Source organism: Sander vitreus, chromosome 18 (assembly GCF_031162955.1).
Source record: "Sander vitreus isolate 19-12246 chromosome 18, sanVit1, whole genome shotgun sequence".
Classification (NCBI taxonomy): Eukaryota; Metazoa; Chordata; class Actinopteri; order Perciformes; family Percidae; genus Sander; species Sander vitreus.
Window position 1 is genome coordinate 3730407 of NC_135872.1, and position 18518 is coordinate 3748924.

General features: G+C 41.8%; 2 protein-coding genes across 2 annotated transcripts in view; one reads left to right on the forward strand and one right to left on the reverse strand.

The window, feature by feature from the left end:
• Nucleotides 1-18518, reverse strand: part of rps7 (ribosomal protein S7) — a 355408-nt gene that overhangs the window by 54886 nt on the left and 282004 nt on the right. The gene's annotated exons all lie outside the window — the stretch shown is intronic.
• myt1la (myelin transcription factor 1-like, a) overlaps nt 9345-18518 on the forward strand; it is a 60230-nt gene continuing 51056 nt past the window's right edge. Inside the window, exons 1-4 of the mRNA XM_078275390.1 lie at nt 9345-9431; nt 9567-9621; nt 10250-10283; nt 15965-16027. Of these exons, the coding sequence (XP_078131516.1) occupies nt 9567-9621; nt 10250-10283; nt 15965-16027 (152 nt within the window). The 5' untranslated portion in view covers nt 9345-9431. The remainder of the gene's footprint in view (nt 9432-9566; nt 9622-10249; nt 10284-15964; nt 16028-18518) is intronic.

Consider the following 18518-nt stretch of genomic DNA (forward strand, 5'->3'; position numbering starts at 1 on the left):
GTGTGTGTGTGTGTGTGTGTGTATAAAATCCTGCATGCGAGTGGCAAAACTGTGATTAATGGAAAACTTTTTCAATTTGCTCCATGTGCTGTGACATTTGACCTCTCCATATTTAGTTACCTGTGACAGTGTTATCTGTGAACTGAAGGGTTCCTTATATTATAGACAGAATACCAGCTGAGATCAGTTGCATTGTTTTCAGATTACATTATGTGCTTACATAATTTCAAAAGGGTTCTCCAATGTTTTCTCAGTTAGCCTTTTAAAATGATATCAGATGAGTAAAAAGAATGTGCCTTTGGAACATTGGATGAATGGTTGCTGATAATGGGCGATGTAGATATTGCGTTAAAGATCAGCCACCCACTCAGAGCACAAAACGACAGTCTGCAACATTTAAGAACGGCTTGTTTATTGCTAAGGCCTAATTAAATTATTTATTATTAATGTAATAACAATAACTTATAGCAATAATAATTGTACCAGTAAATTGCTGGTAAACTACAAAAAAGGGTATTTTACAATAAGGCGGCTGGCGAGGCGAGTTTCAAGTAAACAGACCGTCTGTGTTGTTTTTCTGACAACGGCAGCTGCAGACTGCTTTAACGTCCTGCTTTTGGAATCCTCTACAATGAAATATACAGTCACACTTTAATGTAAATGGACATGGACTGTTTTTATAAAGAGTTGTTACATATTACAGGAACCATTCACCATTCACACACTGTGGCCGAGACTGCCGTATAAGGTGCCATCAGATAAACACTCACACACATTTACACTCTTTTTAAAATTTCTTCAGTTGTGAAAAGGGACAAATTATCACCTCCGACTTGTCTGGATGTTTACTCTTCTCACACACACCCACGCACACGCACACACACACACACACAAACACACACACACACAAACACACACACACACACACACACACACTAATCTTTCAGGAGTAACGATTAAGTATCTCTGTAGCCCCTGACGACCTGCCTCGCCTGCTTGTTACAGATCATTAAAGCGTCACTCACTGACCACATCCATCCCTTCACCTGCCAGTCACAGAGTGCCCACCCTGAGATGCGTCACAAGTTTTCTTTCAATCGTTTTCTGAAATGTCCACTTTTAAGTCCGCCCTCCATGTATCAAATCAGAATGTATTGTTTAAAATATCTTTTCTTCGCTGCAGTGTTGTTTAAGCCAACTGCAAAACCAGAGATTATAAAAAAATAAACTGACATTATTGGAAAAAAAAAAATTGAAAAAAAGCCCAGGAATTACTTACGTACCTCCGAGACCTTTTTCACAGTTATCTGACATACAGAAACAGCTGGTTTTGGTCGTCATGAAAAGCAAAATTCAATTTGAAACAAAGTCAGCCTGCAGACGTTTAAATATTGCAACCATGTGCAGAGATACTCAGAGCAGATGAGTTCCTGTTTCGAAGTGAATATCCTCTGACAGAAGATAGTCTGAGGGCTGAAGAGGACTTTATCTCTTCTGAAGTGCTGACATGACACCACAGACCTGGTCATCGAGCTGTGGGGAGGCTTGAGCAGTTCAGGCCCCTTTTACATTCTCATATTTACAGGGTTTGAGAGGGTGAACATGAAGTGTTACAGGGTTATGGCCAGTAAATCCTGCAGGGTCTTTTAAATTCATGTGTGGAGTGGGAACATGTATCCATCCATGTTCTCAAACTGGAAATGTCAAAAAAGACACAAAAAATAGCAGAAATAAAAGTTATTTGGATAGATTTTGAAAAGAAAACAGGAAAACATGGAGACATTTTGTATGTTTGAGGCCCTAAAACAAACACAAAAACTAGATTTTTCCGTTTTCCAAATGAAATAGACAATAAATACACTGACCACAGTGCTTTAAAAGCAAAGAGCCTCAAAGAATGGCTCTATGGACTTGGTTATGAAACAAGTGCAGGGATGTAATTTGCTATGCAAATGCAGAATTCCTACATGCTTCATTGTTATTTGCATGCAGTGTTCGGATGTCTGAATTCAGCTGTGGTCGTATCTGCAGATCACAGCCAGCTGCTGCTGCTGCTGCTGCTGCTGCTGCTGCTGCTCGGGCTCTCTCTGTGATTGGTCAGAGGTTAATTGACGCGGCTAATCACCTGATCAGTCCAGTCTCCATGGAAACCAGGAGTGGGGCTGATGTACAGGAGGGAGTCGGGGGCCTTCACACCAGGCTTAGCTGCTGCTGCTTTTTCTTGTGTGTGTTTTCACACCACCAAACTGTACTGCAGAACCGTTTCTACACGAGCCCTTCGCAGTAAATGAAATGCATCAGAATGCAGCAGAATTCGTCATCAGGCAATTATGTATTATGTGTACCAAATTTGGTGCTAATCCATCAAACAGATGTTGAGATATTTCCCTGGATAAGTGAGAAAGTTTGATCTGCAAGTGGTGCTAAATAAATTAGGGTTAGGGGTTAGGGTTCCATCCTCGGGGAAACATGAATGTCTGGACGTAGCAGCACTGGCGTCACCCATTGCTTTGTGGACTGCCGTTTTGAAGCCTCGAATTTGACAATTTGGCTGACGCCCTCTTTGGTTTTTGATACCTGACGTGGCAAATTTTGTGACGAGAGGGTGGAGTTGGGCAGGATGACCAACCAAGTCAGTGTTGTTTATGGTTGCAATGGCGATGCGCTAAGCTAAACGCTAAAAACGGAAAGTTTCCGATTTTCAGCTGGCTTAAGCAGACTTTTCCTTAAAGTGCTCATATTGTGCTTTTTGGTTTTTCCATTTCCTTTTTATTGTGTTATATATCTTTTCTGTACATGTTATAGGTTTACAAAGTGAAAAAGCCCAAAGTCCCCCCCAAAGGGACTTACCATCTCCAACAGAAAACACTGTTCACAAACTGCTCCAAACAGCTCTATTGTAGTCCAGCCTTTACTTCAGAGACAAACGTAGTCACTTTGGAACACACGTTATAATGCTCGCCTAGCTGCTAGCAAGGCACGCCCTCATACTCTGCTTCTGACTGGCTAGTAGTCCTTACCTAGCTACTGTCAGGGCACGCCCTCATACTCTGCTTCTGACTGGCTAGAAGTCCTTACCTAGGTACTGTCAGGGCACGCCCTCATACTCTGCTTCTGACTGGCTAGTAGTCCTTACCTAGGTACTGTCAGGGCACGCCCTCATACTCTGCTTCTGACTGGCTAGTAGTCCTTACCTAGGTACTGTCAGGGCACGCCCTCATACTCTGCTTCTGACTGGCTAGTAGTCCTTACCTAGGTACTGAACATGTCCGACTCCCAACAAAGATGGAACAGAAGTGAGATGTCTCACTCTGTAGCTAAAACAGAGAGCTCAACACACAGGGTGAAAAGAGGAGCTGCAGCAATGTGCAGTACAACAAAAATATGGTGTTTTTTGAAAATTAAACAATGTAAACCTATTCTGATATAACCTCTAAATACAATTATGAACCTGAAAATGAGCTTAACATGAGCACTTTCAGTTACCAGGTAACGCTAACGCTAGCTAGCCTTGGTTGGCAAGGTGCAACCGTAACAGCCTGGAAAAGGGAGCTATAAATGACCACGATGCTTTCTCCCCGGTAGCTCCACCGAAAATGATGATGATTTCTCCCCTCTCAATCACGGATCAGTTTTCTCAAAGGGATTAAACTAAAAGATCACAGATCCGACATCTTTTACAGTTATTATACATATTCAAATAATCTCAAATTATATTAATCATGCTAAACATTTTAGAAACGTTTTTAACCTTCTTTAGAGGTCCAATGTGTAGGAATTTCTCCCATCTAGCGTTGAGTTACAGTATGTCCTGTATGTCCCTTACCGGCTAACGTATTTCAAGATGGAGCATGAATATGGAGCGTCTACCCCAGTTCATGCAAACGCAAATGTCAAATTTCAAGCCAATAGGAATACTTGGAATTGATGGTGGTGGTAAATATTCATGAAAAAGGACAAGTTAGTGAACGGGCAACACAGATTTTGATAATGAACAACTAACACGTTAAACACTGGACCTTTAAAGGACCAACATTTTTAACATTTTCTACAAGTTTTTAATAGATCTTTTTACATACACCTTTATGAATTTAACTTGTAAATGACTTGACTCTTCAATTATGATCTCTTTGATCTTTGACTCCACAATTTCAAAATTGTAAATATATCAAATCAACCTATCACTACCGAACATTTTAGGTGACCAAAATGTTCTAATTAACTTTGATGAAGTGAAAACACACAGTGAGAGGGTCAAAGTTTAAGATAAAAACATGGACAACAACCAAAAACATTTTTTGGACTATTTTAATGTCCACAGTGTTAGCATGGTTAGCATCGCTAAGCCTCTGTCCTGACTGACAGGTCCTAAAGCATCCCCCTGCTTTATCGTTAATGGGACCATCATTTACAAAATAAACATCTTGCTGTAATGAAGAAGACTTTAAACTATAGCGATTGAGACCATAAACTCATTATGAAAATCTTTAATGAGGTAATAAATCAAGAGAGAAGTAGGCTCATTTACTCAGATTTCTATAGAAAATGACTTCTTTTTTGGAGCCAGTGGAGTCGCCCCCTGCTGGAAATTAGAGAGAATGCAGCTTTAAGAGACTTCAGCATTGGCTTAACTTTTCAGATCCAGAAGCATTATTTTTTTACAGGCTATGGTTATAAATTTGAGTATGGACCAAAGTAGTGGACCAACTGACCAACCATCATCACCCTCCCTGGAGCTCTGACTGTGGCTAAAAATGTAGCCGCTTTGACGTAGTTCAGATGTACAGACAGACAGAAGATCAGACAGACCTGAAGCAGCACTGCACCTCTATCTCTAACTCTCTCTCTCTCTCTCTCTGTTCACTTGTGTTGTTTGGTTTGTGCACTGCAGCATCACATCACACACACCAGGTGTTTCTGTTTGTTGGGTTTGATAAAAGTGCTCTGCTGTAATAAAACACTGAGCTGCTGTCGGGCTCCGCCGCAAACACACACCTCACCTGGCTGCTGCTGCTGCTGCTGCTGTGCGTATGTGTGTGTGTGTGTGTCTGTGTGTGTGTTTTGTTTGGGCTCACAAACATTTGCCTGTGAGTGTTTGTGTCGCAGGCTGTGCACGCCTGAAACTGGAACATTTTTAGGGAGCTGGGACGTGACTACAACAAGCATAACAACAACACAGCATCTTGTACTATGTAACTGAATGTGAGTCCTTAGTTGTTGTTTTTTATTTAAATCTTATCTGTCTATCATGATTATTGGCTTTTGAATTTATTTCACAGATTAAGCTGCCACAAGCTGCATCTCACTTGTAAACCTTTGCAATATCACTTAAGTGTATGTAAACACTTTCACAAGAAATGCGTCCAAGGCATCCTGTAGACCCTCCTACATATCAATGTATTGTCATATAAAACCTTTTGTCATTATTTAGTTTTATTAGACACCTAAATGTCTGTTCTCCCACAAAACACCCAAAACCAGTTTAACAAGATGCTCTGAAGGTTAACAGAAAGCGGGATCCTCAAATCTCTGCAACATGAAGTCATTTTTAATTGATCCCAAAATTCTCTGAGCTGCTCTTACCAACCAGACGCAGAGCTTTTCTTTTCAAAACCACTCTGCATAGTTAACATCATGCTTTCAGGCCACAAAGGAGGATTTAACTTTTGTATATATTTTGATGCATTTAATCAGATTGTGGATTGAACATTTGTTGGTTTATTATAAATAATCCAAGCTAAAGTACTAAAATTAATAGACATCACTTTCAGATACAGTGTGTGAAGGTTGGGAGACTGAGATTGAAAAACATATGCTATACCTTCACCTGTTGGAGGAGGTGGAAATACTTGTTTCTGATTGGCTGGCAGGTGTCTGGTCAAAGCATTCTCATGAACGGGTTCGTATGATATCGTACGAAAACTTATGCACAACAATTCGTATGATGTTTTTATGAAATTATGAAACCGCCGACCGGTCACATGACAATTAGTTGACTTGTATTTCCTGCTTATCTTCTTCAGGGACACGAACGCCCCCCCCGTTTTAAGGGCTATTCACGCTCTTATACAGCAGCAGTTAATGTGGCTGACAGTAATAAAGTAGAATACATACAAATAACAGTGCTTTACTTTTCATAGCTTTATGTACGAATGGTTCATGAGAACAGCCTGGTCTACAATACTTCTCAGGCACAGACAGTAGCTTTGTCCAACAATATTTTAACCGCCATTCTCAATCAGCACTGAAGTTACGTTAAACAGCAGGGAACCATAACAACAGCTCTGATGTTTTTAGGCTCCGTTAGCAGCTAACTGACGGGTTAAACTTATCTAATCAACTGAAGACAAACACCCATTATTATACCTTAATATTTGACTTGATGGAAAGAGCTTTTACATCTATACGCTTTGTTGCACATCCTCGCTTACTAGTCTCCCAAGCAGATTATGTGATTATTTAATGATCATTTAGAGCAATAAGAAGAAAATTGTGTCATCAGTGTAAGGTGTGTTAGCTTTGACCTCTAGGGGGCGCTGCAACCACCAGGCTGCGTTATAGAAAGAAAACTCACACAGGTACAGAGTGTACTATACTTCTCTCTTTTGGCAAAGTGGGTGAAGCTTGGTACTTCTCTGTTAGTCTACATGTTTGTGTGTGTGTTTTCATGCTTGTATATTGGTGTGTGTGTGTGTGTGTGTGTGTGTGTGCATGCTTGTATATTGATGTGTGTGTGTGTGTGTGTGTGCTTGTATATTGATGTGTGTGTGTGTGTGTGTGTGTGTGTGTGTGTGCATGCTTGTATATTGATGTGTGTGTGTGTGTGTGTCTCAGTATAGGGGAGCTCTGCATCATATTGTACCAGACAGGCAGAGTGTCGGACTGAATACTAAACAGCAGGAAGCTCCACTCTTCACACAGCGCCAACCCAGCCATATAGGACACTGTGACACACACACACACACACACACACACACACACACACACACACACACACACACCGACCGACCGACTGACTACTCATGTCCTTTACTTTTTGCTTCAATAATTCAGGTTAGCCTCCCATAAAACCAAAATAAATTAAAGAGCTTCTGCAAAAAAAACTCAAGAGGAGCATAATATTGTACATTATTATAAATAGATGTGTACACCCACACTCATTGGTTTTATACTTGTGGGGACCCACACTGACATAAAAATACTCCCTAGCCCTGAAAACCAAGTTTTAACCCTGGACAAAATGTACCCACTTGTCGAAAAATTCTCTCGTTTCCCAAATTCATCTAGCCTGACAAGCCAGACCCACATCCAGATGTTGGGTCTGGGAACTCACCATTGGCAGGGCTCAATCCGAGGGGCGGGATAAAAGGTTGTCTTTCAAATTCCCTCTGCACGCAATAGGATAGTGCTACAACCAACCAGAGCAACGCTAGTTGATAGATTAAACTTTTGCCGTATCCGGTCGGCAAAACTCCGAACACATCTTCCTTTTTTAAGAACGACTTCAGTGCCGTTCTTTGTCCTTTTCTCAAAGAAAAGCTGAACTCCAAGTCTTCCAGAAGACCGCTGTTCCCGGGCAGCAGCAGCCATAAGCCCGCCCACCGACTCTATACACGATGTGATTGGCCTGAACAGAGTTTGGTTTTTCCAGCTCGCAAGCCAACAGAGAGATGCTAGACTGACCCACTAGGGTGCCTCTAGATTTGTAGGCTAAAATTCATCAGGACTTTCCAAAAATGTCCAGACTTTCCAAAAATTTTCTAATTTCCCAAATTCCTCACTTTGTAAAATGTTGAGGCCCTTTAAAATATTTCTGACTTTTCCTCATACAGCAAGTCAACAGTCCTGAAATCTAAAAATGTCCTCACTTTGCAAATAAGTCGTAATGGTTCATAAATGTCCTCATGCTGAGGGTCTAAAACTGACAGTCCTCACAAAGCTAGAAATACAAGAACACACACTCACGTGCAGAGGCGGATCAAGGACACAGCCTATGGACACGACATTCGCGACAACACACATACTCACTGTTGAGGTTCGTACATCATCTGCGCACACACACACACACACACACACACACACACACACACACACACACACACACACACACACACACACACACACAGTCGTATAGATTCCAGGGAGGTGGAGGATTTTTTCTTCTCTCGGCTGAGCTCTTCACAGCGGAGGGAGGGGAGACTATGTTTGATGTAAGTTGCGTTGGAGAGCGCACAGTGGAGTGGCGGCCTCAGATGCACCTGGCCACGGCACACTGTGGCAACATAATGGATGTAGGCTGAGAGTTCAGGCGAGGCTGTCCACAATTTACATTTATATTAACGCTGAAAACCCCCCAGAGCTGCACTGCAGCTGAGGAGAGAGAAGCACGCAGAGCGGCTGTGTTCTCGTCTTCATCATCAACTGTTGTTCTGCTGTTGTCTTAGTCTCTTTTATGTTGCTGTGTGCAATGTAACACTCCCAGTAGCACATCATGGGAGTTTTGTGTTATTTAAAATTTAAAGAACAACACAAAACATTTAGTTGTTTTATTTTGGATCACATTTGTGATGTATTAGCAATGCTAATGAAGATGATTAATAAGTGCCTGGCCTGAAATCTCAGTTTACGGCTGACTTTAGAGATAACTCCCGAGTGCCCGTTATGAGTGAGTGAGTTAACGAACAGGAGTGTATCATTGTTGTAGAACTTTAGACCGGTCTCAAGACCACTTTTTGAAGGTCTTGGTCTTGTCTCGGAATCAACCGCATTTCTACTCTGTCTTGTCTCGGTCTCAAACAAATTGATTCATGATTTTATTTCAAAACCGGTCAAGACCACAACTGTAGGGATATCACTAAATTGTACGTGCATTGTCTCATTTATTTGTTGAAATACAGGCTGACATGATGCGATGAATTATTGTCAGACTGTAGCTGGTTTCTGGTTGGTGTGCCAATGTAAAAACTGCGTCGTTCTCGTCTGGCGTAGGAAGAAGATGTCTTGTCCTTTGCAGCAACTCATCCTTTCAGGAGCAAGATAAGAGCTGTAAAGGACTTCTTTTTTCTTTTTTTTTAGCATCGAGTCCATAAAACCTCTCCAAAGAAACACCTAATTGACTGAGTGAATGAAATGTTAAGCTTTAGGTTAGTGAAATCTTTTCATCCTGTTAAACCTGAATGAATAAAATGTCACATTTGAAAAAAATGTGTAGCTGGTGTTGGGCAGGAGTCTCTCAAGTGTTGAAAGGCCCTTTGAATATTATCATTTTACTTTTCACAGGGACAATACACAGTGAGTCTTTGCTCTCGGGAATCTGACAAGTTGTTGTTTTGTTTTTTGAAGATCATGACTCTGGAAGACGGCTTCTGAATTCCTGTTTGGTATAAAGACTCTTCAGCTACAGGACCAGTGCCACACCGAGCTCCGACCAGGTAAAGATGCACCGTCGCTCCATCAGCTGGGGTTTTTGTCAGAAGGGATTTTCTCTGCAGCAAACACACTTAATTATGTGATGAAATAAATAAAAAAACACAACGTTCTGTGTTCACTTGTGTTTTCCTCTTCAGATGGAGGTGAATGCGGTTAAGAAACGCCATCGCACCCGATCCAAAGGAGTCAGAGGTATGAGCCTGTTCATCTGCTTTCTATATACAGACCTCTGAATCACTGCACATTAAAGGGAACACGCTAGCGAAGGCTCATCCGTATGTTTTGATGGTCCCCGTTGTAAGAGTTTCCAAATGACGATATAGGTTGTTTATTCCTACCCTCTAATACGACCCACAGGAGTGTTTCATAAACTAGCACCCCTAGTGGTGGCAGGAAATACAACCCAAAGGAGCGTTTTCCGTCCTCATAAACCAGAAAATGTAACGGTCGCGGTTTTAAACACATACTTAATGGACAGAATTTTAATATGATATCAGATCACAGCCTCATGAAACTCTGCAACCACAAACTAGAGGCCGAGGGCATTCAGAAGATGTATGGCTTTCATATACTGACAATAATGGGGTTTCTGAGCAGTTTCCAGAACAGATGTGCTCGCCATCCAATTGCTGAAAAATGCAATTCTTGCAGGAATCTTCAAATGTCAAAAGTTTATACCAAACATAAATAGGTTGATACTTGACTCTGAACATAATTAGAAATGTAAAATGAATCTGAAGCCCACACATAGCAGATGTGTTAATTATTGTTGATTGTGGAAGTAACAACATTAATCTTTTTGTTTTCTCTTTGCCTGAAGCCACCGTGGAAGCAGTGACACAGGAGTTATTCAGGTAGGTAAACCAGACACACTGAAAAAAAAGAACAATGGACACAGTTACAAGCTAGAGGGAAAAGAAGAAAAGGAGAAAGACGGCACATTATACGTTAGGCGGTGTGAGGGGGGATGAGCAAAATGACCAAAATGCATGCCCCTTGTTTATCTGCCATCCCCCGACTACATTCCCAATTAGCAGAAAGAAAGTGCTGAGGCAGAGAGGTTGTTTAGTTGAATATGTTTGTTTTGTCTGCCTGACTCATTGATCCTTTATCAGACTGAGGTTTCTGCAAGTTAGAACCTATGGACCCGACCATGGCTCTGAAATATCAGCAGCCTACTGTAACTGTGTATTCATAAATCCATGGCGCTGTCCGTGGTGCTGATGTAGCAGACGTATTTGTGACTTTTTCTCTCAAGTCTCTGTCCCCCCTGTTAAAAATTAACAAACCGCCTTCTGGTGATACGAAGATATCCTTAAAGTAATGTAATTAAAGTAAAGTAAATAGGCTAGAAGCCAAAGGATAACCACTGCTGAAGACAATACTACACCATTGGATGAAATGTTTGCTTCTATGCAGATGATAGAGTGTTGTTGAGTCCTCTTGTGCACATTTGTATGAAGCAGCTTGAATGAAACTTGAATGATTCAATTTTGAAACCATGATACTCCCCACGAAAACAATTGATTGGCTTTCGTTCATGAGTGAGTTTAAGATGGAGTGTGAGATTAAAAGGTGGATTGACGCTGGTCATTATACCAGATTGCCATACAGTTGTGGGTCAGCAGTGCATCGTGATAATATGTAACATTGTCTAAATCGACCAATAATTCATCACATTTTGATGACTTACTACATTTTGTTTATGAGTGGAGAAACACGCCAGCAGCTGTTGACAGTAAATGCTGAATATCACTGCTACCTGTTTGTGTGTGTGTGTGTGTGTTTCTGCTTCACTTAATCTCATTTAGTAAAACTGACAAATATTGGTGTGTGCAGCAGATTATGGTTGAACTCGGGTTGATTCAGGTCAACGCTTTACTGTAAACAACACGTCCCGTTTGTGCTGTGCGAGCCCCGAGCAGAGGAGCAGAAAACTCAGGATTTAAATCTGATGGGTGCTGGTGAGGGCTGTGCAGCCAGGGCCAGATGTGAACACAGAAGCTTTGAAGTTAGAAATTACTCATACAGTAAATACTGTGAAATACTAAAAGCATGCCAGGAGTCGTCACTGAATATTTTTCTCCCTCACAGTCACAGACTAATCTGACTAATCTGCAGGGATGAACATATATAAATTAATTTGTCATTGGGGTGTGATGTTGCAGATTTAAGGGGGGGGGGTTTCACACTTTTAGTTTGTTTGCTCTAGTCCAAATCAGTTTATCGGTTTGTAAACTTGGAGCCTCCCCTTGGTTCTGTTGTGTTTCACACCAAAATGCTTCACTACCAGCGCTTACTGGTCAGTTGTGTCTGGGACGGGAGCAAGAAAGTAAATACGGGAAGAAGGTCCTGTGTTCTGGATTGGTGCATATTTCATCACATTTCCATGGTCAAACCAGCTCATTTCTTTTAAATAATTTGTCAGACATTGTTTGGTGAGTGACGTTAATACTGCTCTGCTCACCGGGACTTTGCTTTGAATCTGCCGGCGTCTCTCCAACTTTTGCGGCGGCTGGTTTGACCACGGAAATCGCTAGTGCAGTCTATTTCTGGGAGAGGAACATTACAAGGTGCTACAGTTTGCTGCTCTGCCTCATCGCAGAATGCAAAGCACACCTGGATACTGTAACTCAGACTTGTGGAGTACCCATATTTGGGGCGGTTTAAGGTTGAATCACATTCTACTAATACAAACGAATCCCACAAAGGGGGAAAACAAACTGTAGTGTGATTCAACCGAACTAAAAGAGGCAGGTGGGAAAGCCCCCTCCCTGTAAGTGATGTTTGTCCTGCTAGCTGAGGGTCATTGACCCATATTTTAAAAACGTTTCTATAGCAGAAATTTGGGTTTCTTTCAACTAAATTGTCAAAAAACGACATGGGTGGTTCCATACAACCATTACTCTTCACAAGTAAAATAAAAGATCAGCTCAGTACTTTCATTGAATTTGGGTGTTTTATTTAATTTTATAGAATTTGGAGGAAAAAAATGATAAAAGTGTTGAAAAAATGTCGGAAATAGCTTCAAAAACGTGGGGGAAAAAAACAACAAAAAAGACGACCACAACGTTGACAAAAAAAGTTAATCTTAAACCAGAAAAATAAAAAGTTGCATGGTCGACGGGAATGCAACACAAGGGTTAAAGATGGTGATTTTGGTGCCATCGGCACCAAACGACTGGCCATATTTGATATTCATGGCGATATTTTTGAAGACCCTCTGACCTTTCCTTTTGGGCCAAATTGGCCATTTCCACTTTTACCGAGAAATAGCAAAATTCAATGGATGCCCCGCAGGTGCCCTTATCGGCCAGCACAAATGTATCTCAAATGGAATCCCTTCGATCATTAGATTCACTTTGACGTGCAAATTTCAAAAGCAAAGCCATTTCACCAATTGCAAACCATTTTGATGTGCAAGACTTTGGCCGGGAACTGAGGATCAGAGGGTCAGAATTGAGGGGAGCTATTATATTACCTGACCAACAAGTAGTCATCACCCACCCAGCTTCCAAAAACGCTTGAAAAATGAATTATTCTGAGACTTTCTGGTGTGTCTGGACCTTTAGCCTTTCTTGAGGCCTGCCCTGCACATATTTACTGTCTTTAAACATCCTTTCTCTAGACTGGGTAAACCCAGCCTGATCTGCTGGTGATATGATTTCGCCCCGCAGCTCAGGCTGGAAACCTGTACATTCTTCTATCCTGCTTCCGTTACCAATCACAAACTGGCTTATGCACCTGGCGCGCTATTGGTGGGTTTAACATGATGACGATAGAGAAGCGACCAAGCAGCTTTTTGTTTACATTCAACATGGAGGCCACCGAAGCGCAGCGACCCGTTGATGCCGCTGTCGCTGCTACGTCACCGTTGGATCGTTGGTCTGATTGGTTGAAGGACTATCCAATTGCGTACAGAGTCATTTGAACTATTCCTGTTGATCACGCCTCTTGTGCAGTAGAAAATACAGAGCAGACTCCCCAGACTGATGTTCACTCTTAAAAGATTGAGCTGGGTCTGGTGATAGCCAGACTATCCTTGCTCCTCTTGTATAGAAAAACCTCTCTGGTTTTACTGCACGGCTCTGGCCTTCAAACAGCTCAAAAGCGTTTAGTTACACAGCCTTCTTTACTTAAAAAAAACGATTGAAGCTGTTTCTATAGTTCTGTTTCTTCTCTGAGTTGATGCTGACATCAATAAGTCATACAGATCTCTGCAATGAGATCAAGAACAACAACGCTAACAAGAAACTTACTGGAAGAAATATTCAGTTGCTTTGGAAACAAGTGGAAGTTTCTCTCCACAGAGGAAAAACACATTTTGTAGTCTTACGAAAAGGAGGCTTTTAAGACTCTCTCACACACACACACACACACACACACACACACACACACACACACACACACACACACACACACACGCACACACGCACACACACACAGCTGGGATCAATACAGCAACACGATCAGTCTCACACACTGATTGATAAGCCAACTCACCATGAACAAACCGCCTCCTCTTCCTCCTTTTTTCTTTCTATACTTCTCCTTCTCGTCATGTTTTTTCTCCCTCTCCTCTTCCTCCTGCTCTTCCTCCTTTTTCTACGATACTTTGGCATTTCCTCACCCTGCTTCTGTTTCTTAATCTCCTCCTCTTTCTATATTCCTTGCCCTTATCCTCCTTTTCCCCACGTGTTTCCTCTTCCTCCTTTACCTTTTTGCCTTCCTCCTATTTCCCATCTTTTTTGTCTCCTTCCTTGTTCTTCTACTCTTCGTCCTCCCTTCCGTTTTCCTCCTCCTCTACCTCTTTGCCCCCTTCTATCTCTATCTTTTGCCGCTACTTGTCTTCGTCTTCCTCCTCCTCCTTTCCTGCTGTTATTCTCTTTTTCCTCACCCTTTTCCTCTTCCTCTTTTAACTCCTTGCCTTTCTCCTCTTTTGGTTCTTCTACATCTCCTTTCTTGCCCTCCTCTTCTTCCTTTTTCTCACCTCATTTCCTCACCCTGCTTCTGTTTCTTAATCTCCTCTTTCTATATTCCTTGCCGTTATCCTCTTTTTCCTCACGTGTTTCCTCTTCTTCTCTTTCCCATATTTTTTGTCTCCTTCCTTGTTCTTCTACTCTTCCTCCTCCCTTCCATTTTCCTCCTCCTCTACCTCTTTGCTCCCTTCTATCTCCTCTTTCTTTTTCCCCTACGTGTCTCCATCTTCCTCCTCCTTCTTTGCCGTTATCCTCTTTTTCCTTACCCCGTTTCCTCTTCCACTTTTACCTTCTTACCTTCCTCCTCTTTCCCATCTTTTACATCACCTTCCTTGTTTTTATCTTCTTCCTCCTCCCCTCAATTTTCCTCCTCCTCCTCTATCTCTTTGCCCCCTCTATCTCTTCTTTCTTTTCCCCCTACTCCTTTCTTGCCGGTATTTTTCCTCACCTTTTTGCTCTTCCCTTTTCACCGCCTTGTCTTTCTCCTCTATTCTTCTTCATCTCCTTTCCTGTCCCCCTCTTCTTCCACCGCCTCTTCATTCTCCTCCTCTCCCTCCCTGCGCTCGTGATGCCAAATCTTCACCTTTATCTTCGTGCAGCTCTCGTTTCTTAGCCTGCCGTTACAGAGTGTATGGATCAGGTGATGTTGACTGGAGAGTGGGTGAAGCTCTGCAGTGTGTGTGGGGGGTCAGAGGTCGTGGGAGTGGGGTCCCTGAAGCCAGGCAGCGTGCGTCTGCCGGCGGTCTGCGTGTCTTCAGGGCCGCAGCAGAATGACTCAGAGCTCTGGAGAAATCTGCTGCCGACTGCAGCCACGATACCAAAACATTAAACAGACAGAAACACTTCAACTTGCTGCTGAATCCCAAATCAAGGCCGTATGAAAAATAATGTTGAAAATTCATCTTCATTCTTCACCTGCATTTTCAAATTGATGTTAGCTTTCTCCACTTTTTCTCAAGTGCAGGCTAGTTTAACCTTTCATACAAATTCACATGTATTACCCTCAGGTTACATTCAACGTCTAGGTCTCTCCTCGACTAAAGAAATTCTTAGTCAACAAACTTTTTTCGTCAACAAAGGGATTTTTTTGATAAATCTAATTGACAGAATCCTGCAAAATCACCACTTTAAATCTGGTGTTTACCAGAGATGTACTCATAAGTTTCTTGGAAATTTAGCATTAAAAAAAGATTTAAAAAATAACCAATGGGCTAAAGAAATCTTAGTCGACTAACACCAAAACAACCGATTAGTCGACTAATTCAGTGTTTCTCAAATGGGGGTACGTGTACCTCTGGGGGTACTTTGGAGGACTGCAGGGGGTACATGTTTTTCATACATGGCTTTAAAAAACACCGTTCAAAGGGGGTACATTATTGAAAAAAAAGCTTGAGAACCACTGGACTAATTGACTAAGAGTGGGCATCCCTACTAACAAAGCTATTTACGCTGTTCTTATGTTGCATCAACACTACCAAACAGTTTCTGTGCTGCTGTGTGTGTTCTGACGTGTGTGTGTGTGTGTGTGTGTGTGTGTGTGTGTGTTTCCTCCTCAGCTGTCCCACTCCAGGCTGTGATGGCAGCGGTCACGTCAGCGGGAAGTACGCCAGACACCGCAGGTATGAACCGCTCGACAGATTTTGTACGTTGATAATGAAGTTATCATTTAGACAGTTCTTTGAGTCAATGATCTTGTGTAGGGCTGGGCGATCAATCACAATATTTTTACCAAATACTTCGATATCGATATATGCCGGTGACATGTGATTGTCCAAAGCCTGGATTTGGTTCTCTAATTGGGGGGGGTTTGATGTGACGGGGGCAGGTGACCCTGCAGGCAGCGCTGGAACTACCATTGAGGACACCAAGCTCATGTCTTGGGTACAACTGATAACGGATAATTCTACAAATAAATAATGTTATAAATGTTATTAACAGGCTGATTCTGAAAAATGAATGAATGACTTTGAATGAATGATTATACATTTTGTCTGAATGTAGGGGGCAAACATTTACAGAAAATATAACAACAAAACGTGAAATAAAATGTTGAAAACATTCCAAATAATCTGAGAATTGCGCAGACTTTTCTTGTAAAAGAAATCTTAAGGGGGTGGGGTTGCCTGCAGGCTTAAAACATCTCACTCAGCAGCTCAGAAACCGAACCGTACCGACAATAAATGAGCTCTCTTCACGGTTTCAAACCTCCTGAATTGGCAGCGTTTGCAGGTCGCAGCCTCCAGCTCAGTAAACCCAGCGCTCTGTCACAGGGCCGCAGATAGAAAACCAATCAGGCGTAGTGTGGAGCTGTGACGGCCCCGAGGTCACACCGACCGATGGTTGTCCGTCCCGCAGCCAAAAGAAGTTGGACTGCTGTATGGTTTCTGCCTCAGATCTCTGTCGCTGTTGCAAACAGGGGGGCGCTGCAAAAAGTGGCGCTCGCTAAGAGCCATTTCTGCTCTTACTTAGTGCTGAAATCTTAGTTTTTCTAAAGTAAACATGCAGGCAGAGTCAGCTCCTTCCACTAAAGTCTTAATAATATCTTTTTTTTCTTACAATAGTTAAAAAGAAACTGGTAATAGGATGAAATGATTTCTCCTAATGAAAATGTATGTTGATTCTATTTTTTCAATGAAGCTACTGTATAACATTCTTCTGCACAAATCGTGGTCGAAACGTCATACATTTGATAAAACAGGTGAAATATACATCAAAGCAACTGTATAGCTGCATTGAAGTGGACCACAGAGGATTTCACTCAAAGAAAATATAATTTGAAGGCTGAATGTAAAGCTGTGGAGGAGGAAATTTGAATATTTTTCCATTTGGGTAGGCATATTTTAGGTAAAATTAAACATCCATTATGGAATCAAAGCACTCGTTGAGATGTTTTGGTGTATCTCTCTGGTATTGTATTTCAGTGTTGAGGCTTGTGTGTATGTGTGTGTGTGCGTGGGAGGCTGGCATATAGAGGTTGCACAGCTCTGGACAGCGGTGGTTTGACGCCTGAGGTAACAGAGAGATAATGAGAAGGGCAGGATGGCGAATCGCTGGCAGAGCAGACTGATGGTGTTGCAAAGGGCACAGAGACACTCTGCAAAATTCATCTGACGTACGGAGAGTCAAACTCCAAAATAATAGCTCAGATATTCACTGAAAAAAGGCAGTTTTTAAAAGGATGAGACATGTTTGTGAGTTGCTTTATGAAATAATACTGTTCTTTCTTTTGATCAGCCCATAATCTTCATCAGCAGACGGAGTTGCCCAGTTGTCGTAGATTTGGATATGTTCAAATGTCCATGTTTCCATGTTGAGGCTCAAAGTTCTTTCTCGACAGTGAAAACAAGCGGACTGTTTTCCCTTTTATCGACTCTTATAAATAGTTATGCCGACAAATTACCAAAGTGACAGAGAAGGAAAGACAAGAGCTAGAGGCTGAGAAAGAGAGAAAAGGGAGATAAGTAGGATGTCTGATGTTCCCCTCTCCGGGGAAACGGCGGCTGAATCACATAATCAGTTAATCATCAGCTGATCACAGGAGTGTACGGTACACAAACGTTGGATTTTACAAAAACAGACAGCAGAGAGGGAGTCAATCATTTCCCTGTTTTCCGCCTGTTTTTTTGTTCAAAAAACTCAAAAAAATGTCTAACTTTATTTGACATACAGTAAGTGTCCCCAGAGTCAGATGAGAAGATGGATATCAGTTTCATCTGAGTGTGTGCAGTACAGCGATGTGTTTAGCCTAGCTTAGCACAACGACCGGAAGTAGCCTATCTCAAGTATGAAGATATTATAAAGCAACAGTAACCACCTGTATGAACTGCACGACATAATGTTGAGCCATGTTTAAAGTTTTTTTGGCCATTTGGGGGCAGCACAACAAGCTGTAAATGCAAAATATTAAACCTAGAACCTTTAGAAAGTTGTTAAGGTGTCTTTTTACACATCCAGCGGAAACATAATTTATTTGGAGTTGAGAGAGTGGCCATGAAAATAAAGTGCATTTAGACAGTATCCAGGCCTCATTACCTCCGACAAGGAAGCCATGTTTTTGGCTTGGTTTGTCTGTCAACAGGGTTACAAAAAGACTAAAGGCCTGATTTTCAT